Consider the following 27283-nt stretch of genomic DNA (forward strand, 5'->3'; position numbering starts at 1 on the left):
AATTATTTGACTCAGTGTAACCATACAGTCTGGTACATGGCTATACCAAGCCTGTTCTCCACAAACAATAGCCCAGTTAAGGTCAATATTTCACAGGGATTTGGCTGGTGTTCTGGAGAATTCAATTTTTTGGAAGAATATAGTGCAGAAAGAAAGAACATTAGCTGGGAGAAGATACTTCAGTGTCAGGAATGAAAGATAGGAGGACCAGTATAGAGAGCAAAGTGACCTACAATGCTTTTAGATGAGTTATAATGCACTTGCTTAATGAGTGAAGAAGAACTTTCACATTTGCTGAAAATTTTTATACACACACACACACATATATAAAAAATAATAAAGATTCACAGGACTATTAGGGTCAAGCTCAGGAGGACCAGGATGCTGCCATTGAGGAAATGAGGTGACAGAGCTAGAGAAACCCTCATTTCTTTAACCTAACTCACTGTTAAACGGATATGAAATACTGTAGCTCAGCTTCGGGTCTTCCCAGGGCTGGAGATATGCACATGACTGTCTGCATATGTAGTCACATGTAAAATCATAGCTGTTATGAAAATAAAAGGTTTCTGGCAGGATGCATTAAGTGTTAAATAGAATCTATTAGACATCGATTTCCAGGACGAGTCTCAAAAGAGAAGAAAGTAAACCCGACCTTGGCCAAGGAATCACAACTGCTGCAAAGAGAGCATCCTCTGTTGAGCTATATGATTAAGATCCGGGCTTTTTAAAAAGTTCTTAATTCTTTTCTTTTTTTCATTACGTTAGCTAGCATAGGTAAAGATAATGATGGAAAACAGAGTTTGATTTCTCCATCTTTACTTTTTTATATTTAATCAGTTAACAATATTTTTTATTCTTCTATTGGTTTTATTGTTTGTTTATTGAACAGGATGTAAGTATAAGAACTATGAGCGTTACAAAGTTTTTCTTCTAGATAGGTAAAATCTTTGGAAACCTGCATACATGGCAGACAGCAGTAAGTGCTCATGCACTGGCAAAGGTCCCAAGCAGCAAACAAAACCCTATGAGTTGTTTTATTAAATCATTTCAACACTGCACAAGAAATTTGGGTCCTACTGAAATCAATGGAAATTTTGCTATTAGTTTCAGGACAGCCTTGATTTTACTTTTTGTTCTCAAGTATCATGAACAAGTGTGTGATATACTGCCAATTGAGGATTATCTGTTGTCAAATGATCCTAGCAATGAATTAACAACCTAAAATAAACTACCTTCAGAGCCATTAGAGATACTTTAGAATGGACTTTTCCTTATGCTTCCAAAACTGTTCTGTATCTCACCTTCTCCTTACAAAAGATAAATGTCCCAAGAACAGCATATTCTAAGCTTTAATTAACATGTGCTTTGTATTATCTCTGTTGTGCATTGTGCTTTACCCAAATGGTCTTACACAATTTTCACAGGTGATCATGAGCTGAATACAGCATCTGCATGTGCCTGACTTCATGTGAACACACTCAATGCACACTCTTGATTCCCTTCTTACATCATTCTTCCTGGATCCAACCCTTCCCCATTTTGAAGCTTTTTAATTTTCTCCAGAATGCCAAACCAGGCTCCCACTCCTATCGGCAGCTTGTGATAGGATGAGTAACAAAAAAGAACAAGTCAGATATGACAGGTGGCAAATTTAAACCTCTTCAGCTGAGGGACTTCTCAGAGTTTCAATGTAAATCCTTTTCTGGCTGCGGATACTACAAAGTATGGGCATTTGGGTGCTTGCAAGAAATAAATCCAAGTACTTCTGGGTGGGGTTTTTTTGCAGTTTTTATTGATACTTCATTTTTTGAACTAAAATAATAGTTATAGGGCTTAGTTTGTGCCATATCCAACAATTTTCTTGAAAAACTACTTTCTTGAAAGGTCTGCTGGTTCTGAAAGTTAACTAAAGGAAGCAATTTGTTCATCTGGTGTGACACAGTTGTATGGATGCACAACTGCGTGACAAGCCCATCCAATAGCACTGTCACTTTCTATCTGCTGTAAGCCACCTTGTCTCCCAGCGGCTGGCTCTCCTGGGAGGTAGGAGCTTCACTAGGGTTGTTTTCGGCAGACGACTCTCCATTACTTGCACTTCCTGAAAAGACAATATAATCAAGATTAAAATAAATGTCACATCTTTGATGCAGCAAGCTAGAAGGTATAAACTTTGTCAATGACACTTTTTATACAGCTATAAATGTTCAGGAAGCTATTTTTCTCAGTTTGCAGTCCAAAATGCTTTAGGGTAATGACAGATCACCTAATGGTAATTAATTATCATGCTTCCAGCATGCTTTAAATAACTGCCACTGGAATGCATAATAGTTTGCACTCCACCTGCGCAAGACTTGTTCTCTTTTTTGTATTATCTCCTGATAGTTACCTACCAGGCAGGAAGTGTGGGGAGCATTTTTTTTTTTTTTTGTCTGCAATACACAAAGCCCCAACCACTCACCTCTGATAGATCTCTTCTTCCTTATTGCTTACCTTCTTAATTTTATTCTTCCATCCTGTTTCAGAAGCGCAGTTGCTTCAACAAGACCAAACTGTGCCATAAAGTGTACTGATAGTGTTTATTTAATGTATCCTAGCCAGAGTGCTCTCATTGCTGCAAAGATGTCCCTCATACTAAAGGAATCTGTTTTCTAGCGGAGATTTCCAAAAAGAAGGTGTGAATAGAATGGGTAAAAGATGAATGCTAACCACAACATTCCTGATTCGGTCTTGATTCAAGTCTGAACTACAAACACTGTTGTTTTATTTGGATTCTTGTGTGGCTACACATGGTGTCTCAGAGCTAATGAAGAAGGCTTCAGCTTTGCTAGCCATTCAATTTTCTACAGGTGGAGTCCAGTCTGGTTAACTTGGACACGTAAAGTATGCCCATATGTCTAAATTTAGGCACATGAATTAGGCAAAGATTTCACTTTGGAGACACTAAAGGTATTATCTTCTCCCCAGATGCAACGCTGCTTGCAGAGGCACTTAGGAGGACTGGTTCTGTTTAGATACCAGCTAGATGAGTAAGAGATGTAGACTGGATCCAAGTCTACCTGTTTGGGATGCAGTGAGAGGCCCTATAAAGGCACTCACTGTTATGCAGCGCAGCCCACCACACTATGCAAGGGGAATTTTAGCATTCAGACATGCTGTCTGAATATGCATAAACATTCTGGAGCTCCTGTTTTTAACTGAATTTCAAGTTGTTAACACATTCCCTGGAAAAAGCCATCCACAGCTTTTTTCCTCAATGGCCACTCTTCTTGTTTCTCGTTTTGATGTTTCCCATGGAAACCATCATGATTCAGAATTTAAAGCATGTCTTTGAAATGCAACCATGGGAACTCCATTTACTAAATCCAAACCTTTTCAAGCACCATCGCTTTCATAATTCCCCAGGTAAACTGCCCCCCAAAGTGCCAGCTTTACAGACTGGTTTCAACCAAAACTTCAACAGATTTATAGATCATATGCAATGAAACAGATTCAAATTTTCCTCCATAATTTGTAAAGGCACTGCCAGTAAATACCATGAAGAATCACTGCATTTACAAAATGACTTTTGTTAAATTATCTTCAATTATGGCAACATACATTTCAATTATATGCCAGGAAAAAATGATACAATCCATCATTAAATATTGCAGTCTGATCACAAAATGAAACACCTACTTCAACTTGGACAATCTTTTTACTAAATGGAAAGAAAATTACAAGTAACAGTTAAACTGGATATATACACAACAGCTTCTAGATCCAGTAGTGAATAACTTAAAGACATGTAACTTCAGCTGTACAAGAGATTCTAAACATGAGATTCTTTATTCCGGAAACTGCAGTTTATGACTTTAGCAGTAACTCAGTTTTCTGTTGGACTGAGACCTAGGTTATAAGATACTGAGCTTTGAGCCTTTAGTTATCCCTAAATTGACATTTATAAGTCAAGATATTTCACTTGGCACTAAACAAAGGATCAAGAAAAAAATTTTAAAAGTTAGATTTTATGTTCACTGGTTTATCCAGTTCTTCTCCATTTTACTGAAATATGTTGATTTTTTTCTTTCTTTCTTCTTATAGATCAGAAATGATATATGAAGCTGGAAAGATATTTATTTGCAGGAAGAGGTGAGATGGAAAAAGCCATGATTCATCACAGTTGGTTGAGATTGCATCAGAAGAGACCCTCTACAGCTTTGCCCTTGGATGTAAAAACTGGATTGTTTCATTAGCAATGCCTCTTGCTGCCACACTTGTAAACTCCATATACTTGGCACGAGGCCACAAATTGCAACCCACAACAACTGAGACTCAGCAGTCAGAATGAACAGTGCATCATAACACTATCCAAAAAACACCATCATGAAGATTTATAATTATTGAAAGGCAGGAAGCTGCTCTTTTTTTTCACTAAGTATGTGTTGGATCGGATCTCAGAGTAGCTGACTGACAAATAGTTCCCCCTCAGGATGGCGTGCAAAGTGTGTCATTCAAAAATGGTTTGCAGCATCGCTCTCTCAAATCTAACATCCAGCACCATGCTAGGATCCCATACAACACCCTGGCAGCACTCCAGGAACAGAGTCTGGAACAGTCTGGTAACAACAGAGGTGTAGTGTTTCAGCTCTGAAGGGAGGTACAGCAAGCTACTTCTGGTGCAAAGAGGTACACCAACCAAGCACCAACATGATGCTTAAGGAATTTAAAAAACCCCTAAGATTTCTCTTGACTGAACACATTCTAGTGTCTTACTTGCTCACTGCTGCAGAATGTGATTCTTGGGAGCAATGCAAGTGATGAACTTGTACTGATGGACTGACACTGCTTTGGCAGGAATTTTGGCACAACCTCCTCTCAAAAGGAAATTGACGGTGTTCAGCCATCAGCATCTGAAGTTCATACAGTCCTTCTAGATGAACTGATGAACATTATGAATCTTTTTTCACAAGGAACTGGGCTCCACAGCAGGATACTCTGAAAGTTACCATCCCTTGCTGAGGTCTGGAGCGGAAATGGATTTGATGTGATGCCTAATTAAATAGAAGTCATATGAGAAGTTTCAGTATTCCAGGGTGAGATAAGATTAAAGATGACTATCGAAGCAAGGTGACAAGCCAACGTTCCTATGAAATTAAATTTAGTAGAAGTGAACTGTGTAGCTGCATTACCATGGTGCCGAGGCCAAGCAAATACTGGCTTGAAGAGCAGGCAGGGTGTACTCACTTCTGTTTGCAGAATAACATGTTGACATGTACTTTTTAAACCTTCTCCTTGACAATCAATGCTCCATAAATCTCACAGTGTGTGGCTTGTTTTCAAAAATTTGACTCATCTTTGTGAACTTTTTCAGTGTGTTTTTCTCTCCCTCTCTCAATTTTTATGTTTAACATTCAAGTATTTGGTTTTGGCCACTGACAAGGGCAGGATATTGAGCTAGGCAGACCATTGGACTGACCCATACATGAATGTTGTTGCATTCTTATGCCAGTTTGGATGGTTTTAAACATTCTCCATCTCAAAAACAATCTGCCCTGGTAGATATTTTTCCACATTTTTTCAGGATTTTCTGTAAATGCTGGGAGTAGCCTCTGTCCGTGGTGCTCGGTCAATAGTTGTTCTGCCAGAGCTGTGACTCAGTCTGGTGTTACACAGCCATAATGCTGCGAGATTAAGTCCCAAAAGATCTAGAAGCTATACCCAGGACTGTTTAAACTACGGAATCAACCCTAGCAAATTAGGAATATCTCAACCAGCAGAAAGCCATCAGAGAGATCAAGATACCCCCTCTGAACTTGAAAGACACTGAGGGATAACAAGAAACTGATGAAAAGGCCTACAGCAAAATCTTGAGTCCGCTTTTGAAGAAAGACCATAGCCTTTCAGGCAATTTCTTGAACAAAAGAATCAATGTTTTGTGTTTGTATCAGAACCACCAACTTGATGGTTCTGAGACATTATAGTTTTGTGCCAAACAACAGCCTCAGTCCATATGAGGTGGTTTGTCAGGCATAGATAGCCTAGGTAGCTCAGTGTCTTGGAGAATATATTTTGTTCCCAGAAATGCAACTGCCCTCCAAAGCAGAAAGGTCCTGGACTGTGTTCCCTGTGAAGATGAATCCTTAGGACATAAAAAACACTTATAAGCTTTCAGGCCTCCAAGAATAATTCCAAACATCTCAGCCTGCCAAAAAGCGATGGTTTTGTTTGCTTTTCTTGAAGCTATCCAAATTTATTTACAACATAAACAGACAGGAAAGGGATTTTATTTACCAGAATACGTTGAGTGTTCAGGGCAGAGCAGCATATGAGCAGAGTTGGTCTTACTGTTCCAAGCAGTAAGAAAAAATTGAAGGAATTTTCAGCTGCATGGAAATTTAGCCTGTTTAGTTAACTAAGGGGGCAGTAAGGAATTCATGAAGACAAAGGAGAAATACAAGGGGCATAACCAGCACAGCTATATTAAAAAAAAAAAAAGGCAAAAACCTATCTACTGTGAAGTCAAAACATGCAGGATCCATACTGAGATATATCTAAAGCCTCAGTTGCAACTTTATAGTGGATAGAAGTTCGTGTGCTCCTCCTAAGTCACATGAATGTCAACTTTCTCATGTTAGGTGCTTCCAGTAGACAAAAGAGGCCATTTCCAGTTTAGTCAAAGTCTATATTATGACTGCAAATAGAGAGCAAACAATTAGAAGATATAGCTTCAGCATATCTTCTGTAATCACTGCAGAAAGATTTCTCTAGCTCTAATTCCAGGACAATGAAACTTTATTACACACTGCCTGCCCTAAAATAAATTTGTTTAGTGTTGCATCAGGATAATCTCAACCATATAGCCTGGACAGTGCAAGATGTTTCATCTATGAAAAGTTTTTTTCCACACTGACATAACTATAGAATTAACAGGACTACAGACAGAGGGAAACATTAAACTGAGAATTTAGATTTTATTTAATGACAGAAAACATTCTGCTCACCTGTGGATGCTTTCAGTCTTCTGATATAATCAGACCAAAAGGAACAGTCCGCTTTTTTCAATCTTTTAAGAGTTGGTAAGGAAGCAGTGAACTCCTTGTAGTTATCACCATCATCATTTGGCAGATACATAGGCCAAGGGGGCATCATCCCTGACATTCTTCTTGAGAAACTATGAGGGTAGTTTGGATTTCTAAGGGAATGGGAGAAATGATCATTAGAAAACAATGACATGAACAGTAAAATGCAGAAGGAGATGGGCTGGGCCAAGGAAACATGTATCCAGTCCCTCTGACCAGTAGTGTTCAAATTCAGTCCAGACTGGTGAATCGTCACGATGTCTCACCTGTCTCACCTGTTAGTCTGGTTCACTTCCTAGGGAACAGGTACACAGAACTGTATAGACACAGGCTCATGAACACCTTCTACAGGCCTCGGTCCCAAAGCAAGCCAAGGTACTCTAAAAAGCACGTAATGTCACAGTTCCCACACTAGCTTTCCAGAGATACTCCTCATTCTGGAGCACGGGCAGAGCACAGTAAAGCTGAGGGTTGTTCGCAGGGTAGGTGGTAAAGGATGCACTTTGTCTTCATGTGCTTTCCCCTTTCTTCTTGGAATAAGGGAACTCTTAGCCAAGACCCTTCAGAGCTGGGGACCTAGAAGTAGAACTAAGCTCTGGAAACAACACCAAGGCCTTTGTAGCCCCCATAAGTAGAATTTGCAGCTGCTGCATGGAGATAAAATTCCTGTTACTTCTAGCTCAGTGTCATGCTACAAATCTTTGGTATCTGCTTGACAACTTGGCCGTGACTTTCCAACAGTGTTGACCAAAGCCCCCTCTGAAGGATTACAAATTGCTAGAGGAAATGGAGGCTACTCGAGAGAGGGCAGGATCTGGACTACATTCCTTCTACTCCTTGCCCTCTCCCCAGTCATAACAATTCTTAAATGTCACATACTTACCCAGAGTTTATAAAATTGGAGATATACTGCATAATTTTCAAGGAAAGGCTCTTTTCTTCCAGAGTAAATTGTTCTTCATATTTTGGATAGAACGGCAATCCAAATGCATACTGAACATCCAACAAGAGTTCCTGACCTGAACTGCAAAAAAAGTATTTATATCAAGATAATTAAAACCATCATTCCTTTGGGAGAGAAAGGGAGCTAATTTAATTCAGAGAATGAAGCAAAGTTTTAAATAATTAATAACAATTAATTAGAGTGTGGTAAATTGTGATGCTTCTTCAAATCAGAACATAAAAGAAGAGCAAGCAATAACAAGGAGAATTGGCCATTAAGTTAATGTAGGGTCTTTAACATCTGTTTGTATTGGGTTTGCATGGCAAGGTGTTGAGTTTGCATGTCAAGGGGGGGAGGGGGCTAGAGGAGTGGCTTCTGTGAGAAGCTGCTAGAAGCTTCCCCCATGTCCAATAGAGCCAATGCCAGCCGGCTCCAAGACAGACCCACTGCTGGCCAAGGCCGACCCCATCAGTGATGGTGGCAGTGCCTCTGGGGTAACAGAGTTAAGCAGGGGAAAAAAACTGTTGTGCAACTGCAGCTGGAGAGAGGAATGAGAATATGTGAGAGGAACAAGTCTGCAGACACCAAGGTCAGTGAAGAAGGAGGGGGAGGAGGTGCTCCAGGTGCCAGAGCAGAGATTCCCCTGCAGCCCATGGAGAAGATCATGGTGAGGCAGGCTCTCCCCCTGCAGCCCATGCAGGAAGGATGAGGGGGTGTAGAGAGTCTACCTGTAGCCCATGGAGGTCCATGGTGGAGCAGAGATTCCACCTGCAGACTGTGGAGGACCCCACGCCAGAGCAGGTGGATGCACCCAAAGGACGCTGTGACCCTGCGGGAAGCCCACACTGGAGCAGGCTGCGGGCAGGACCTGTGGACCCATGGAGAGAGGAGCCCACGCTGGAGCAGGTTTGCTGGCAGGACTTGTGACCCCGTGGGGGACCCACGCTGGAGCAGTCTGTTCCTGAAGGTCTGCACCCCATGGAAGGGACCCAGGCTGGAGCAGTTCATGAAGAACTGCAGCCCGTGGGAAGGACTCATGTTGGAGAAGCTTGTGGAGGACTGTCTGCTGTGGGAGGGACCCACGCTGGAGCAGGGGCAGAGTGTGAGGAGTCCTCCCTCTGAGGAGGAAGGAGTGGCAGAGACAACACCGTGTGATGAACTGACCACAACCCCCATTCCCCATCCCCCTGTGCCACTGAGGGGGAGGAGGGAGAGAATTCGGGAGTGAAGTTGAGCCCGGGAAGAAGGGAGGGGCGGGGGGAAGGTGTTTTTAAGATTTGGCTTTGTTTCTCATTATCCTACTCTGATTTGATTGGTAATAAATTAAGCTAATTTTCCCAAGCTGAGTTGTTTTTGCACATGAAGGTACTTGGTGAGTGATCTCTCCCTGTCCTTATCTTGACCCACGAGCCTTTTGTTATATTTTCTCCCCCCCTCCAGCCAGGGTCAACCCACCATATCATTGTTACAAGAGGAAATTGTGGAAGACAGCAGGGCATATTTTCTAAATTTACCGGGCCTATAAGAAAAAGTTATAGAGGGAGAAAGCCACTTGGCTATTCCTTAAATGCCTCTTACATTTTATACAGATTTTCACTGAAATTAAATTCAGAAAGTGGAAGCAAGTGGTGACATGGAATCTGGCAGCCATGATGGAAGGTTAATTATGGTTTATTTCACAGATTTGGAATAAAATCCTAGCCCTTCTTAACAGCAATTGGAGTTTTTCCATTAACTTCATTGGGGCCAGCATTGTGCCCCAAATCTTTGGATAAGGAAAGATGTAATAAGAGATGTTTATGAAGATTTCTCTTAGCCATAGTTTTAATCTAATTTCTCTGCTGGCTGGGTGGTTCATACAGTCTGTTCTCCCCAAGTTTTATATGGCAGTCAAGTCAAAACAACTTGAGATAATCACCTAGGTCAGATTTAAGAAAGAATAATTGTTGTTTATTTCCATGTAATAATTAACACACCTAATAAGGAATATTTCAACAGTTCAGAGACAAGATTGGCCAGGCAAGACCACGCTTGTAGGACCTAGCAGCAAAGGTTACATAACTCAACATATTCAAGTCCTGCAGAAAAACAGTGGGCAGCTTCCACTAATAAAATTATAACTAAACTATGCTCAACACATAGCTTTGAACCACAGCTCAGAAGGAGACATTTCTGGTATGGAGTCCAATTGCATTTTCTGTATTTAGACAAATGTTTTATTGACTTGGTTAAATGCTGCATGAAGGCAGACAGCATCAGGGGACCTGGGAGATGTCTGTGAGGCTAGGACAAACAAATCCTGGATCCACTCAGCAAGATTTCATCTTCAATAGCTGCAGAGGTTGTTGTCTAAAGGTGGCACAACTGAAATTATTTTATCTTTGGACATGAAATACAGCAGCACTGATATGACCCCGATACTGCCTCTGATGGAACAAGGCTTATAGTTCAAACCATTATGGGCAAGAAAGCAAGATGACTGCTTTACATTTTATGAGTGGTGGCACCAAAGCCTCTATTTTGAAAAACAAACACACAACCCTCTAAATGAAATACATCTTTGGTTGTATTTTCCTTAGTCTTATCATAATACCTCAGTAATACTTTGCATCTGGAAAGTGAATTATTCACAGATTATTCACCAAAAAAATGTAGAACTGAAACAAGATTAAAGCATATTTTTCTTCCCCAAATGTTTATAGAAGGATTAAGCAGGATCATAGTTTAATAATTTTGCTTTAAAAATAATTTGCTTGGCTCAGTATATGACATCAATGTTTAGTGTCAGTATTGCAGCAAAGGTACAACATACTTAAAGGAGCTATTTTCTTTTCAATAAAGAGTCACTTTCAAATAGAATAGAGGACATGAAATTAGTTAAGATGCAATGAAGGGACAAATGTACCATTTAAGGAAAGGCATAGCAGAGGTGAACTTAGCTCTAAATCTAAAACGAGTGAGCTGGGACTCAGGGTTTCCCCCCAAACAAGACTGTATTCTCAGCCCTCATGTTTCTAGAGGTGGAATCTGTTAAGGTCACAGACTAAAACTCAGCAAACTCCTAAACAGAGAACTTATTAGGATTTAAATTATTTGTACAACTGTAATGGGTTTGATACAGAGACGTAATGTGGTACAAAACTCTACAATTTCATGGGCCGCTTTCAGTATTTCTGGTTGATGGTACCGTACCCTGGCCAGTGAGTATCAATATGAAGAGGATGAGAAAGAGAACATAAGGTTAAGAGGGGAAAGAGGCAGATATACACGTGCACAGAACTGCAGTAAAGACAACTGTGAAACATCTAGATAGCAGCTAGATGGAAAATATCAGGGGAACTTTTCTGTCTCCTCCCTCAAACTGTGATCATCATCCGTTACTGCCAGAGGGGACTGCAAACTGACCAGAAGCACCCAAACAAGGATTCTGGAGTTTTGTAGGAGCTCTGAGCGTACTCAAGGCAGCACCAGGTAGTGATACTGCTTTCACTGGAAGAAAAGTGGTGTGAGAGAGAGAGAGACGACTGACAGATAAGCACGTATGGCTTTGCCACCACACACTGCTAGCTCTGCAGGGAGGTTTTTCTTTGCTGAGCTGCTCCAAACTGCACTCCTGAAACCCCAGCATGCCATACAGGTGACTCAACAGCATCAACTCTATATGGGGAAATGCAGCGCCCAGCAACTGGTGGACTTCAGAGGACAGGTTCATAGAAGGGAGGACTGCAGAGACAATGGCAACAGGGATTTTTAAAATGTTTTTAAGGAAGACAAACTAATAGTAACTATCTTCCCCTACAGAAGTCTCTTTGCAAGGAGCAGATCTGTGATTTTAACAACAGCGGTGAATGTAGTTACGTGTAAGGATGAAACCTTGGCTTTGGTGACTTCGCAGGACTAGTATTTCATGCAAAGGTATCACTTCAGATCTTTTTAAGATGTCAACATTTTTAGAAACAGATTCAGAGCTCTTCTTATGTGATGGCATGACAGACTGGTAAATTGAGCCATGGGGAAGCTAGGAGCCAGAACCTACCACTTTGTTCACACTAAAATGAGCTCCCCTTGGAGAATTATTACTTTGCTTCAGAAGGAGGCACTACAGGATTTCAGTTATTCGGTTTACAGAAAAACAGGTGGTAAAATCAGAAACTTCATGACATTCATAGTCAACAATTTACCAGCAGACCCTGAAATATCACTTACTGGGAATTTTCATTATACAGTGCCAACCAATTTAATTGGGAAGGTATTGGTTCTGAGAAAATTTTCCTTAAGCCTGAGATGGAGTTTCCATTTAAATGTTTCCAAGTAAGAAAGAGAGAAAGGGATTTCTTAGCCATCGGATACTCCACTGCTCTCTATACAAACTTTGTTTTGCATACAAAGAACAGCTTCAACAGAGAAGAGTAAAAGATGAGAAGGTCAGAATTTAGAACAAAAATATTGAGGTTACAGTTGATTTGGTTCGAATTCTTGTTCCAAATCACACAGAGCATAGATGTAAATCCATATTTCAAACAGCTGAAATGAGCATCTTCACCAGAAGCTTATGGCACAGTAAAAAAAACCACCCAAACCTGAACAATAACAACAACAACAAAAAAAACCCAACGTAGAAATCCTCAGATATTTTCTTTGAAAACGGAGTTGTCATTAATGGCTATCCATAATCATGGCAGTCAGAACAGAAGAATATGATCTGGCAGACCACCATGCTATTCTACATTATGACTGAATGCACTACTTAGAGCTGGGGCTGCAGAGACCTCACACTGTGATCCGTTGTAAATTAGGACATATATCTCATTTTGAACTTCGTTCTTGTTCTAGATCTGGCTCATTATTTCATACTGGAAACTCATTTTGATGATTAATGACTGACTATAACCTAACACTTCTCTTTTTTCTTCTTTCATTTAAAAATAGTCCTTACTCTCCCAATGTAACAATTTCAACTAATCTCAAAGCCTTTTGAGTCACAGTTTCTATTCTTGGTTGGCTTAATGCAGTTTTTGGTTCTTTTTTAAACCACCACACACAGATAGAAGCCAATGTAAATTAACTCAAAATTCAAATGAAATCCTATAAAATACCAAAACACCAAACTTCCCACTGCTATCCAATCATTTAAATTTTAAAATAACAAGATAAACAGAACTCTAGCTAGAGTTCAGCCAGAGTTACCAGTAAATAACTCAGGATGAAAAAGGAAGTTCAAGAAGAATCAGTTTGTCATTAGTGAACATACCAGAGGGATATTTATTTATCAAGCTTTTTAGCTATATTGACCAATAACGATAGATATTTCAGTCCTCATAAAGCACAGATAACTATTAACAGAATACTTTTCTAATATATATGGTCTAGAACAACAAACTAATATGTAGCCATGAGTTTCCTTTTCTTTTTGTGCTTTAAAATTTTTTACTGATAATTAAGCAAGAGAATCACACAAATAGAAATTTATACCTAATGAAGAACCTGACACCACATCTTAAATAGCATGTGGGAGGAATTTAATTGATATTTTCACTCCAAAATTCATTCTATCTTCATTCATATAAACAATTTTAGCCAATTTCTTCATACTCCTTTTTATACAATTTTATATACTCAATCACAAGCACTCCCTTTTTCATAAGGAATACTGTTTTGGCATTCTGGGGTTTTTTTTGTTGGTTTGGGTTTTGGGGGTTTTTTGGTTTGTTTGTTTGTTTGTTTGGGGGTTTTTTGGTGATTTTGTTGGGGTTTTTTTGTTTTTTGTTTTTTTTGTTTGTTTGGTTGGTTGGTTTAAATGAATGATAAGTTTGGAACAAATATAGTCTAGCGGCCATATTTCTCAAGTCCAAGCCTGAAAAACCCTGACCCTCAAATGATCTTCAGTCTCCCTCAGCTTTGACTAGAGATGTTAGCCAAAATTCCCATTACCCTACGTGATATGAAGCCAGGCTACATAGCCCAGTAAGCTAGGCCTAGCAAAAACCTAGCAGATGATAACTTCAGAAGCTTAAGTTCCCAGCCCCATCACGTTGCGGACAGTAGCATCATTAGTCATAAAGGGTCTACTGGGCAACTCCTTCCTTCTTCAATGCCTGCACAAACTTTTTAGTACAGCTAAAGCATTGTAACCCAGCCTCTTCAGGAGATGAAATAGAGAGATCTGTTCATTTTGTTTCAGCTACAATGATTGTCTGAGAAATGCAGAAGAAATAGTGTACTCAAACCCATGTTAGTCACTAAACTCAGCAGATATTGGCAAACTGCAACAGATCTGTGTGATAAGAAAACCATTAATCGTTGAAATGTAAAATTTTATGAGTATAACTGCTCCTTCTAAGAGTTCTGTGAAAGGGTTGGTGTTAGAGACGGGTTCATGGTTTTGAGTTCCTAGCCTCATATTCAAAACTCTGTTCCGTATCCCATTGGCAAGGATAGGCCTATCACTAGGAACTAGGAAAATAAAACAAAACACCTATCCACTGTTACTTGGCTTTGGTGAGAAAAGGTCATTTACACGCTGATTGGATTGAACAGCACAGGTGAAACCCAGACTCAGAGGGTTGGTGATAAATCTCCTGCTGATTTCAGCTGAGATAGGATTTCATAACAACCATGTTCCTAGAAAAGAGGATATGATTTATATATAAAATGCCACTGCCTGAATGATCTTGTGGGCCCATTCTGTGTTTATTTTCAATAAATTAATTTAAAATCAATTTTTGCAAAAAGTATTGGAATTACTAAATGTGGTTGGTTGCACAAGTCTACATTCTCTTCATATTAATACCAGCATATTTGCAGAGTGGGATCAAGTACCCTAAGCTGTTAACAAGCACCATCTCATCACTGTCATGGCAGAGGAGCAGCCTACCAACGCTGCACTTTGACTAGACTGAAATGTTCATTTCAATGATAAGCAAAAGTCATTTTTGAAAAAGTTATAGATAACCACACATCTTAGAAAAGGAAAGGGTATGGGAGAAATGGTATTGGGAGAAAAAATGTAATCAAAGGATAGCTGGATATTTATTGAAATTTAATGAGTCAATGTAAGGCCTGGTGTGACCTCTGCAGTTCTAGGGATGCATTTGGCTCATTGTGTCTCCTCACATTACAAAGTCCTGCCAAACAAATGAGGGAAAGCATGTGAAAAACAGATGAACATTTTTCTGTCTTTCTTCTTTTCAGGAAAATCAGGACATATGGAAAAAGCTTAACTCCTAACGGGATTAAACTGCCAAGTTTATCCACCTTTGTACCAAAAAAGCCCTATAGATACATGTGACTTGCAAAAGTATCCTGGAGTTTGCTGTGTCTTTTCCACTTGGATTACTCCCAATACACGCAATGTTCTACTTTGCATTATAGCTGTGCCAATTGAAGAAAATAAACCCGAAGTAGCAGATAATAAATTCAAGAACCTGAAAGCTCACATTAATTGGAAAAAAAAAAAAAAAAAAAAAAACCAACCAAACATTGATATTAATGCAGGAAGAAAGCACTTTTATCATCTTGTCAGAACTCCTAAATAACACAGATTACAGAATTTTGTCAGGAAACTACTGTATTAAAAACCTAGTAACAGCATTGCTAAATGGCAGAGGGGTTGGAACTAGATGATCTTTAAGGTCCCTTCCAACCCAAACCGGTCTATGATTCTATGATTCTGTGACATTGACACTTCAGTGCATCTTTGGGGGACAGAAATTCATGCATTTGTTAAGTATGTCTACTCCTGAGATGAATGAACGGATGAATTTCCTTAAAAAGCTGATGTGTCCATCCAAAGACCCCAGAGCACCAAGGAAGGTGTCTCCAGATATATGGATTTTGTGCTTATCTTCTAGATTACATTTCATGGGAACAGCCTGTCCCAGTGCAGCACATGCAGTTCCAAAAATTGCTTTGTACTTTTCTGAGTCTTTTAGCTGAATTTTGGTTAACTTAAAGATGATTTCTGCTTTTTCTGAGCTTGGTACTTTGCCTTTGTATATTTATGGCTAATTCCCAAGATCTGAAAAATCTACTGAATGATAAAGGCCCCTAAACTACTCTGTGGGAAGAAAAAACAAATTGTCTGGATCTCAAGCCTTTACAACACAGAAACTGTCTAAAGACTTAAGAATGGCATGATGTGGTTGAATCAGCAGGAGAGTGTTTTCATAGCTGCAGCTGGAATAACGCAATAGACAAGGTCAGAGGGATGAGAGGCAATTCCAACAAGAAGAGCAAAACAACTCTTAGGAGATAAGAGGGAGTACAGCTTTGTAGAGAAAAATTACAAATTGTTGTTGCAGCAAGTGTCCGTAACTACTAAGGCAATTGTGGTTCCTGCCCAACTATGGAGGCAACGTGCATTTTATCGTTCTTGTTACCACCTCACTGGTGCCTTATCCGCCCTCTGTGTTTAGATGAGTTTCTTTGCAGTTCACACTGTGGCCCCCCAGCCTATGGGGTGTTTGTACTTACGGACTCACAGCCACAGTCAGGAGGAGAGCCTCAAGTGGACAACAAGTGGTGGACAGATTTAAGGACAGGGATATGATTATCACAAAACCAAAGGAGTAGAAAAATCACCTTTAAAAGGATATTAAGAACAGACAGAATTAGCACAGCATATATAATCAATAGAAAATGAAAATACTTCACATAGTTGAATGGGTTTATACACAAACATTTCTTCTTTTTTTTTTTTTTAATCAGTCGGGAGTTCTTACCTTCAGTTACAGGAATCATAAAAAGTGTCACCAAAATCCAGCCAACTATGTGAGCATTGGCATGGAGCAGTCTTTTGACAGCTCACACCAACGTACACAAGAGCGCGTAGTCAGGAGGGAAAGACAGCCCTGACTAAAATGACTCGAAACAGACAGCAGCTCATTAAATCTTGGATGAATCTGTCCAGTGCACAACAGTTAACAAAAGCTTTCGTGGCAATTATTATGGTAATGTTAATCACTGTAAGATAGTCCCTCATTAAGTCTCAGTTTAGACCCCTTCAGTGACAATAATGATGCTTTTCCATCCTGCTGCAGCTGATGATCGGGCCTCCTCAGTGAGCAGAGCACTGATTTTTATCCACCATCTTTAAGACAGCACATTTGGCACTACGGTGTGACTTGGAAACTACGCTGGCATAGCAAACGGTGCTACTTCATATAATACGCAAAAATCACCCAGAAACCTCTTGAAGGGTTAAGGAGGCAAATCTTTGTACAGTTAATAATATTATCCTTGTCAAAACATACTTCTATCACATATTTCTTTACTGTAACTAAAGCTATACTCCAGCCCTCCCCACTAATCCTAGGCAATGCTGAGTAGTCACATTCCTCCTGCGTTGTTTAGAATAGATGTTTACTCCAAGGCCTAAGTGTTCTCAAAAAGAGAGTGAGAAAATGGCATCTGGGTTATGTATATATTTGTACCACAGATCATTAATGCGGGAGCTGGCTATGCATCCCGCTTCTTATTCGAACAGGAACTGAAGACTAAAGCAGACGTGGTGCTATGCCAAGCTGGGGAGAATGCTACCACGTGGAAGGAGATATTAGTTTGCTCTCTGCAAGATCCATTCATCTATATGAAAATTGTTAGTTCACGGTTTTATGTGATTTTCCATATTATGTCATAGACATTGATTTAACGTGGCCTTTTTAATCCTACCCCTGTATCTATGCATGCTTGAATGTATGTATGTGTGTACATTTTAGAAACATCCAGCTGTGAGAACGTTTTGCTAATTGACTTATACTGGTAAAAATTCCTCTTTGTTTAACAACTTTTTGACTGCTTTGCACCATTGCAGTTGGGTCTGTCTTTTCTGGCTGACTTCTCCCTCCCTCTTGTTTATCTTGCTGTGAGTTATTAAGGGAGCGCTCCATGTGAAACAAGAGGAAATACCAGCACTTTCTCATCTCTGCATTTTAACTCTCTGTTTTGTTATGCATTTTGGGAGACACATTCAAAGTAGGAGAGGGGTGACAGAGTAGAAATTGGAGAATGTGTTGCTATACTGTGCCTTATCTTAATTAGTGAATGGCCATTTCCCCAGCGAGAATATTTTATGTAAGAGTAAACAGTCCTCCATTGTTGTGGTTATCTGAACACAATATTATTTTAATGTACTCTTTCCATTACCCCTGTAAGGCAGCTATTAGCAGTTATTATAGGTAATATACAATTATATTATCATCATCATCATCTTTATAATATAGATAACAAACACAAAGAGGGAAAGGTCCATATCCTGTGTAAACTGAGATCTTGGGAGGAATTTAGACACCAAAGACCAAAAAAATATTATTTCATCTCTTATGTTACCCTATGGACATAATATTATAGAAGTTTTCATTTTTACAAGCGAAGGTCTGTATCTCAGCAAACACAGATGTCAATATCAAGCGAGCTGAGAAATCATTTTTCTGTCAAATGCCTGTGAGTGATTGGGAATATCTAATGAGGTGTTCCTCCAGCTACAATGCACCAAGGGGGATCTGTTCCAGTATGTGGACTCACACAATATCCTGTACATGCCCACTATATGCAAAACTTAATGTTGGTTATTGCATTCATTAGCACAAAGAAATGGCTGTAACAGGGTTCTTCTATTCAGGAATTTAATAGCTAGAGTCTCTGCAGGGTCCCAGATTCAATTCTCACTTCTGCTAAGCAAGTTCAAACCGACACATCCTACCTTCCAGTCTAAGCTGTACATTGCTCCGCAGAGTATCTGCCGCTGTTCCTCCTCCTAAGAAGAGTCACAATTTTCAAAGAAGAACTTGAGAACTGGCAGGACTCGTTACCCCAGTGGCTAGGGAAATCTCTTGTGAGTTGGTGACGTGGTTGCTAGATCTTTCCCCAAGATTAGTTTATATATTCTACTTGAAGGCTGTTTCATGTACATCATTGGTTTTAATCTGGTAGGGCAAATTGCCAATAATATTCCCAAACACTGTGTTTTGTTGTTTTCAGATTACTGATGGTTTCTCACAGTTTTTAGCAGTGAAGGCCACTCTCCCATGTGAAGCTCCTACCCTGACAGCATCTCTGCATTGGCATGCAGTGAGGCTGCTGGCCAGCTTGCAACGCACCTGTACTATATGGAGGGGGCAATGCTGCAGGCAGGGTGAGGGAGAAAGGTTACATGGCAGAACTGGGATGAAGAATAAGGAAGGATTAATTTAGGAATGAATGGCAACAGCGTTTAAACAAAAAACTGTCAGTATATTCAGATATGGACCTAGCGTGGGGTTCCTTGGGAAAAATAAATAGTCACGTTGCAGTGTCAAATGAGGTCCTTCTGTACAAGGACAAACTGAATTCTGCAATTTCTGTTTAGGTGCTTGCCTTTGCAACCTAAACAACATTTATTTTAATGGTACTTAAGCAAGAATAAAGACGAAAGGAATAAGAATGTAAACTCAGCATACCAATTTGGGCCCATTTCTCCTTGCAAGTGGCTTAGCCTAAGGCATTTGAGCCTCTGCCTCAGGGTCCCACAAGTTTCAGACAGCATACCGGCTTTGTTCTTTTAAAGAGGGTAATGAAAAAGTGAAATAATGTGTTTTGCACTAAAATTTAAAGTAATTAGCTTAGAAGACCACCGACAACATAAATATTATTAAAATGTGTAGCTAAGTGCTATGTAAACTATCACTGCATTGAAGAGTGTCAGCAGAGCTAAATAACACAAGCACAAGAGAAGTCTTAAATAGGGCTAGATAAAGAGGAAAGTCTCATCAATTCAAAATCACTGCCTCAAAGCCAGTGACTCTAATTTGTATAAGCACTATTTCACCTACTTTCAAATAAGATCTCTTCGTAGATGACTGGGTGACTATCATTCTCCAAAGCAAGAGAAAACTTGCTAGCTAATTTGAGAACACATCTTTTCTTTCTGTGTGGCTGGATTTTTGGCATACCACAGCTCGGCCCTATTTGGAGCCTTGTAAAAGTCACTTATCTGAGCCTATCGGTAGCCAAACGGAGCACTGTGAACATTCCCGCTGGAGCTGCCAGCGAAATAACAGCTCCCCGAGGATTAACTTCTTCTCGGCAAAAAAGAAAGCGAGCCTGTGTTACCGCAGCATAATGGCCTTCATCTGTAACCTAGATCTTGGCTGGTTTCTTTCAAAGGCTTTTTCACTGCGCTATCAGGAAAGGAAAAAAAAACCTGTGAAGTTCACAGGGAATTTCTCAGTGTCAAATGGTGCTGGCAGGAACCTGCTGTCCCTTCCTTCAGCCCTTTCGGAGAAAGCCTGAGAAAAAGGAAAGGGTCTCAAAAATCTTTCTTGGAGGGAGGCATGGGGCAGTGCAGGGAGTGGGGGACGAGCACTGCTCCCTCCTGAGGATACAGTTAGACGATCAGCATCCCTGTGTGCTTCGCTGCCCCGGGGTGTGGATTTAGGGGACAAGAGGGGCTGCTGTCACTGCAGCTTCTGATCACTGAGAGCAAGGGGCCAGGAGCTGCCGTGGTATGCCACATAGCAGCCCAAAGTGCTACCACTGCCTGCAAACCTCAGCGTCTCATCCTGACTTCTGGGAGGGGCCGGGTCTAAAATAAAACCAGGGAAGGTGACCTTAATAGCCTCTGACTACCAGCTTGTTCTATGCCCAAGGGAACAAGGCATTTGCATTTCTCACAGGCATCTGGACCTTTCTGTCTAAAATATGATACAGCTTCTCCTGCTGAAAATTTTTCAAGCAAGCTTCTAACATGAAGGATGACATAGAGCCTGAGTCTGCAAATGCTTGTGTTCAAAAATACTTTTCCTCCCATGAAACAGCCTGTTGGCTGGTCACAAGTCATGGTGCTGGAGCAGGAAGGAATAAATTCAGACCCTGTCCACACTGACGGCCAGTCAGTGTAACTGTGGTACAGCTGCATGGACTTCAAAAGGGGGCAGTGTTAAATTAATGTTGAGTCCTTAGAAAATGTTACCCCGTTTACCTCGAGGGCGGTGGGCTCCCGCTGACTTAGACCACATTCTGGTTCTGTGTGGGAGATTTATCAGGCATAGAGTAGAAATCTATAAGGCTATCTGGAACTGGCAAAGGTAGGTAAGTTGGAAAAGAGAAACAATTTAGACATCTAAATTGAAGTGCCTCCATTCAGAAACAGCATTCCTATATAGTCAACAGAGAGAAATAATCTATTAGAGTCCAATCCTTCCTTTGCTAATCCAAACTGTTCATACCTACATATGTCCATTTACTCCACAGGGTGCCCAAACAGACAGCCCTGTTTTTGCAAACTCTAAATCCAAGAAATGTAATAAAATACATCTCCTTACCTGCTCTGTGAGGAGCTCTCAGGTACGTGGTACATGAAGACATTTCCTCTGGAGGCAGCAGCCCAGTGACTGGCCATGTTTATGATGGGACACGTGATAAACTGGTCACTGATAAAAAAAGAGCGGGCGGCAGGGAACAGACACAGTCACATAACAGAAAAAAGGAAAGAAAAAAACCCCACAACCAACAGACCTCTCTCAATATTGATAACCTTCTTTAAATCTTCCCAAACAGCTCACATCTCTGCCTTCAAGCGCACTGAGGCAAACCACATTTACTCTCTATGAGCCCAGTATAGCTTAGAATTCTCTAAAACTGTTGTTTTGTGGAGTGTTGAACAATGGTAATGACATTAAAGAAACAAGATCTGACACATAAGGCGTATCATGCCCAAAAAACCAATCCCATTTTAGTCTAGTTTATAGGGGCTCATGCTTGTAATAGTACAAAGCTCCTTCTTCTGGCACCACTAGGTTGCAATGGCATCTAGTAAAAAGACTTCTATATCTTCCATGTTAAGGATCAATAACATCATTTCTGTATTTGGATCTGTATGATTTTTTCAGGTAGAGTTTCCAGAGCTGGAAGAAGTAAGAGACCACTTTTGGAGATATCGTGCAGGGCCTCTTGCAGGGCTCATCAATATAAAATAGCTGGTGCAGTATATCTGGGAGAGAAAGGTTGAACAAGAGAGTGCACTGAGATAGTTAAGCGATCAATTTATCAGCAGGTATCTCAGTACAAAGGTAGGAGTGAATAAACATATCCAAACCTTCCCAGCTTCCATTGCCCCAAGAAGTGGGGCTGGAAGGTGGGATGAGCAGAAGCTGGAAGGAACACAAGCAGTTCAAGAGGGGCAGGCAGAAAACAGGACACCTTACAGCAAGATATCTCTTGTATGATTCCTCAAGGCAATATTATATACACCCATATCAGAACTTCTCATTCTACCCATTCCTGAAGACTCGGCACACTCTTTGGGTGTTTATATATCCATAACTACATGAGCACACACAAATGTATCTGCTGCAGAAGTGGGAGGTTTCAATTCTTGGTCTAGTGAATCTGAACCAGTAGCTGCTCCTTCACACTTGGTAGGTAAAAAAAGAATGACTGATGGCAAGAAAGAACAGTGTCAGAGAAGCATAAAAACATGTTGCTATATTTAACGGGCATGATTATGAAAGGCACTGTTTGAGTAGCTATCTTGGTTCAGCAGAGTTTATTTTAAGCCCATCTGTGAGGCCACAAGTTATGGGCTGACTGACCACAATACTCTTTGACAGTTATGGTTGAAAACACCCATATGAAATGAAAATTACTGTTCTTCACAAGCCTACCAGAATGGGGTTTTAGAGGAGCAGATGGTCTTTGAAAACTAGGGAGTCTGTGGAGAGCATTAGCTCTCTAGAAATGCTTTGAGATACATTTCACCACTTAAAACTGATTCTCAGTTGGTGCTATCAGGGGGAAAAGTCAGCTATTCTAGGGAAGAGAAAAAAATTTAAAAAATAATAACCACAGAAATGAAATGGCTGCTTCTTACAGGTATGGAATATCAGAGTTAAAAAGAAAATGAAACTCATTTTATACCTGGGAAAAATACCAGAGAATTGCAGCTAAAACAATTTTAAAAGTGGAAATATTTTAAAACCACAAAATATGCACAATGTATGTAGCAGGAACCACTTACGTTGCTTTCTCACACTTTATAATCCTGTTAAAACTTTAGCAATTAATTATAACTTCCTGACCTAGAACTTTTCTTGGGTTACACATGCTGGTAGTAAGTTTTTTGTTAAAAAAGCAAAACCAAAAACCAAAACTCCCAGAAAACCCCAAACCCCGAAAAACAAGAACCAACTCCCTCTTTTCTCCACCATATATGTGATACTGATGTAGACGACTGTCATTCTGCAACCGCTGTCTCCCTCCCTTTCTCCTGTAGCTGGAGTAATTTCCAAAGTGTTTAAAGCAAAGGATTATCATCAGACGTCCTGGTTTCACTACTCATCCTTCTGCTTGCTCGTGGTGACTCTCTAAGCCGTTCATGTCTTTTTTTAGCCAAGTCATCTGCCCCACACCCTAAACAGGCAGGTAACCCCCGTGCCCAGGAGGCTGCTATGGGGTGTGAGAGCCCGAGGATGAGAGCGGGCAGTGTGATAGCCCTCGTAGCTTTGCAAAGGTCAGTGTTTACACCACACTGAGCCCTGGGCTGAATGTGGATGATCAAATGCGACAGCCCTGTGTTGTAACAGCTCCTAATGGAAGTATCTCTGGATGGGAAGAAGGTCTAAAATTTAAGTCCTTCAGTGTTTTATTATGGCTTAAAACGTTACTGACCTGACTAAAGAATTGTAGCCCCATGTGTAACGGTGGTGATGATGGAAAGAGACTGAAGATGAATTCTGGCTTTAATGCCCATGAACCACAGTGTTTCCATGTGTGCTGCATGCAGTGGCCCCAGACACCGCAGTGGTGGGTGGCCTGTCCCTGGGACAGGCTACCAGGCCAGGCAAATGGGGCACAGTGCGAGACTCGATAAATGGCACAAAGCTCAACCCACAGCCTTCTGGCTTGTTTACTCTGTGACCTCAATTCACCGGCACACCTGGACCACCCAGAAACCTTCCCCAGACAGATTTGGTCACTGCTGTCTTGGATCACATGTCTCCAAGTGAATCTTGGCTCCTGTTCATCTCCCGCTCCCTGAGGCTCCCCTGGAGCAATGCCCTGCAATTCTGATGGAGGACGAAGACCTACTGAAAGGAAAATCTTGTCTCTAAGGTCTCATGGAAAGGCTCATGGTGGGACAGAAAGCTGTAACACCAAGAATGTAGATACCAGGAGCTTGTAGCTATGATGTCTCAGTTCAGAACAGAGGTGAAACAGCTTGGACAGGCACACTAGGAGTCAAACCATCAACTTATAAAACACATCACCTTAGAAATTTAAAGATTTTTCATAACAAATCTGCTCGTGAAGCAGAGACAGGAATAGGGAAAGAAGTTTTTGATTCATTTTCTGAAAATCTGTTCCACTTTTAAACATTCAGTCCCCGAGTTTGCACAGAGGCAGGAGACAGGAGGTGAAGAGATTTCCCCTCAGTTTGCCTCCTTTCAGAAAAATGGGCCACCCCGCCACAACTCAAGATCTGTAACCGGCTAAAGCAAACTGGCAGCCCATGGGGGAGAGAGCAAAATCTAGTCTTCTCTGCAGACCAAACCACCATGTGACCCAAGCTAAAGATATTCACCAGTCTCTGTGGCCCACCATAGGTGTCATGACTGCTGTGGAGTCCTAGTTCAACAGGGCAATGATCTCTTCAAACTGACTGTTATCCAGAACTGATGGGCCCTGATGCCATACCCAACTAAGGGTCGAAGCTATGCATATACCCTGGGTGGCTGAACATGGCCCACTGCTCATTTTCCACTTCCCAATGGTCTCTGCCTGCAATGCTTCAATGCAAAGTATGGGAATATATACACTGGAGGTAGGTTGCTTATGCATCTCCTTACATTTCATCACGATTTCCTTCAGAAGAGGATGGGAGGCACTGTGAGTTTAAGATGTGTCCTGACGGATCAAACAAGGCAAGAGTCAGATATCGTGTGTTCTCCTTCTACCTCCGCAAGAAGACTTCTTACAGAAGCATCCTAATGCCTGATTCTGCTTTCTCTCACCATGGGAAACCATACGCAAAGGGAGTAAAATGCAGATTGGGACACGTTATACAATCACTGTACACTGGCATAAATGATTACACAAGGGCCAAGGAAATACATGAATAGGCTTAAGGGGAGTCTTCTGCCATAGGGAAAATGGAGATTAGCAATGTATAGAATGGGGTTGGGAGTCACTTTTCTGAACATTCACAAATGCTTCACCATTTTACACAGGACACTCATCTGTAGAAAGCCTGACATCGTGAAGAAATTTATTTTGCAGGTTTCATAATATAAAAATTAATTAAATTGCTGAAATCAAAGTTTTAAAACTTGATCACTCTCCAAATTTGCAAAAAACTAGGAAAATTAGTTAACTGTATAATTATGTAGCTGTTTGTGAATAAAAGCCAGTCTATTAGTTCTTCTACTGTCACAGGGAGGAGAGGACTCAAGAAAGAGGTGATGCAGAGTGTGCAAACAACCAAGCCATCTTTGACTTGAAAGAATACACAAAGAAGCATTAGTAGTCTGAATCCAATATTCAGTTCAGGAAAGACAATTCAAATTTTTCATAAGGCATAAAAGTCAGTTCAATTTCTGTTTACCAATGACATTGGAAACCTCATGGAAAATGAAATCATATTCCCCATTTTCTGTTTATTTGCATTAGAATTTCTCAAGTTTTTCAGAATATAAATGCACACTTGAGATAAGCAAAAGAAACCTTGCTTAACCCCAATGACACAGTTGTAACAGGATGAGTTTCTTACCGGGTGGCATTTTCCAAAGCCCTGGAAAAGGATGAATAATCATCAGTCGAGTGTTCGAGGGAGTAATACCACGTAGCTGCATCTTCAATGAGCGAGTTGGATTCTTCTCCTCCTAAAGAATTTTGCAGAGCCTGATAAAAGGCTGTTTTGCTGTTGGCTCTTCCTTGACTTTCCTCAAATTTCTGAGAAAAAAATGCATACATGGAATTTACAACAAAAACAAAAGATACATTTTAAATGGAACAATATAGGCTCAGATCTCCCTCTGCTGGAACTAGTCTTCTCTGTGGTGATCTCTGATTCCTAGGGGAAGAAGCAGGAGACAGCCCTACCTTTGCTTTCGCAAGACCGTCACCAGCCAGCTGTATTGGCTTCTTCAAAACATACTGTAGGACTGAATCCCTAAGCTGGTAAATCCAAACCACAGGTACAGTGCTGTGCAGGTGAAGCTCTAATACTACAGACACCCAGTTGGCTCCCACAGAAATAGTCCACATGGATAGCTCTCCAGTGTGAGTGTACCCAATGATGTCTTTCGCGCGAGCTTGCTGCAGGAAAACTAAAAGGGAGAGAGGGAGATGTTGCTCCTTTCCTTTGCAAAGTCCAGAAAGCAAACACGTCATGTAGCCATTTCATGCCTATATCACTCTGCCTCTTCTGGAAACACCTACAAAGAAATGTGGCTGCCAGAAGGCCTGTACGTAGGTCCCTTCTGGAATAACAGCTGCCTTGGCCCTGGAAGAGAAATCCCCCTCCTCCAAATCCCAATGAAAGTTGCAGCCATGATCGCCAAACTTCATGACCCCTAGGGCCTTTCAGAGACCTACCCTGAAATGCCCTTTTCCTGAGATCTGTGGTCTAAACCTTTCCTGACGTAAAGGCATTTTCCTCAGAGCAGAGTGCCCATGTCACTGCAGAATTACTGATAGCAGGGGCACCATCTTCTAAGCCAAACTGCTTACCTGACCCTATTTTTACCAAAGGTAAAGGCTGCTGGAAGTTTTCACCACATCTTTCTTTGAGGAAGTTTTTTATTTTATGAATACAGATTTTTTAACTTTTTTTCTTTTTTAAATAATTTCAAGTTCAGAAACAGAGCTGAACTTTCCTGTGGATCAAGTCGTTTCTAAAGAGGGCACCTTGCAGGTGCACGCTGGCTGAATCTTGGTACAAGAACTCCAGAGAGAAAGATCTAATAAACCACCTATATTATTTTGGGCAGTCTGATGTAAAATAGGCTGGTGTCTGCCCGGTCCAGTTACCATAGATGCTTTACTGAATATGTTATTTTGATGGCCCACAGCTGGTTTTCATCTGCGGCTAGGTCTTTCCACAACCCTATACAAAAAGTACAGAGGGAATAATTACTTTTCAACAGATTCACAGAAATGAAAGATGGAAAATAAGTCCCTGCCTGCTGAAGCTGAGGCCTGTCCTTACTGACATACTCTAATGCTTTGTGCATCTTGATTAAGTGACTTTACAAGGGATTTCAAAACACTACCAAATATCCTAAGGTCCAAAAAGGTCTTGGAAATT

At 40.7% G+C, this 27283-nt stretch overlaps 1 protein-coding gene across 1 annotated transcript in view; it reads right to left on the minus strand.

Moving 5' to 3' along the window:
• Positions 1 to 1525: 1525 nt before the first annotated feature.
• The window catches only part of TG (thyroglobulin), a 160268-nt gene continuing 134510 nt past the window's right edge, over positions 1526 to 27283 (minus strand). Inside the window, exons 44-48 of the mRNA XM_054815965.1 lie at positions 25745 to 25926; positions 21303 to 21410; positions 7945 to 8085; positions 6984 to 7174; positions 1526 to 2101 (exon numbers count right to left, since the gene is read on the minus strand). Coding sequence (XP_054671940.1) covers positions 1998 to 2101; positions 6984 to 7174; positions 7945 to 8085; positions 21303 to 21410; positions 25745 to 25926 — 726 coding nt within the window. The 3' untranslated portion in view covers positions 1526 to 1997. The remainder of the gene's footprint in view (positions 2102 to 6983; positions 7175 to 7944; positions 8086 to 21302; positions 21411 to 25744; positions 25927 to 27283) is intronic.

Source organism: Grus americana, chromosome 2 (assembly GCF_028858705.1).
Source record: "Grus americana isolate bGruAme1 chromosome 2, bGruAme1.mat, whole genome shotgun sequence".
Classification (NCBI taxonomy): Eukaryota; Metazoa; Chordata; class Aves; order Gruiformes; family Gruidae; genus Grus; species Grus americana.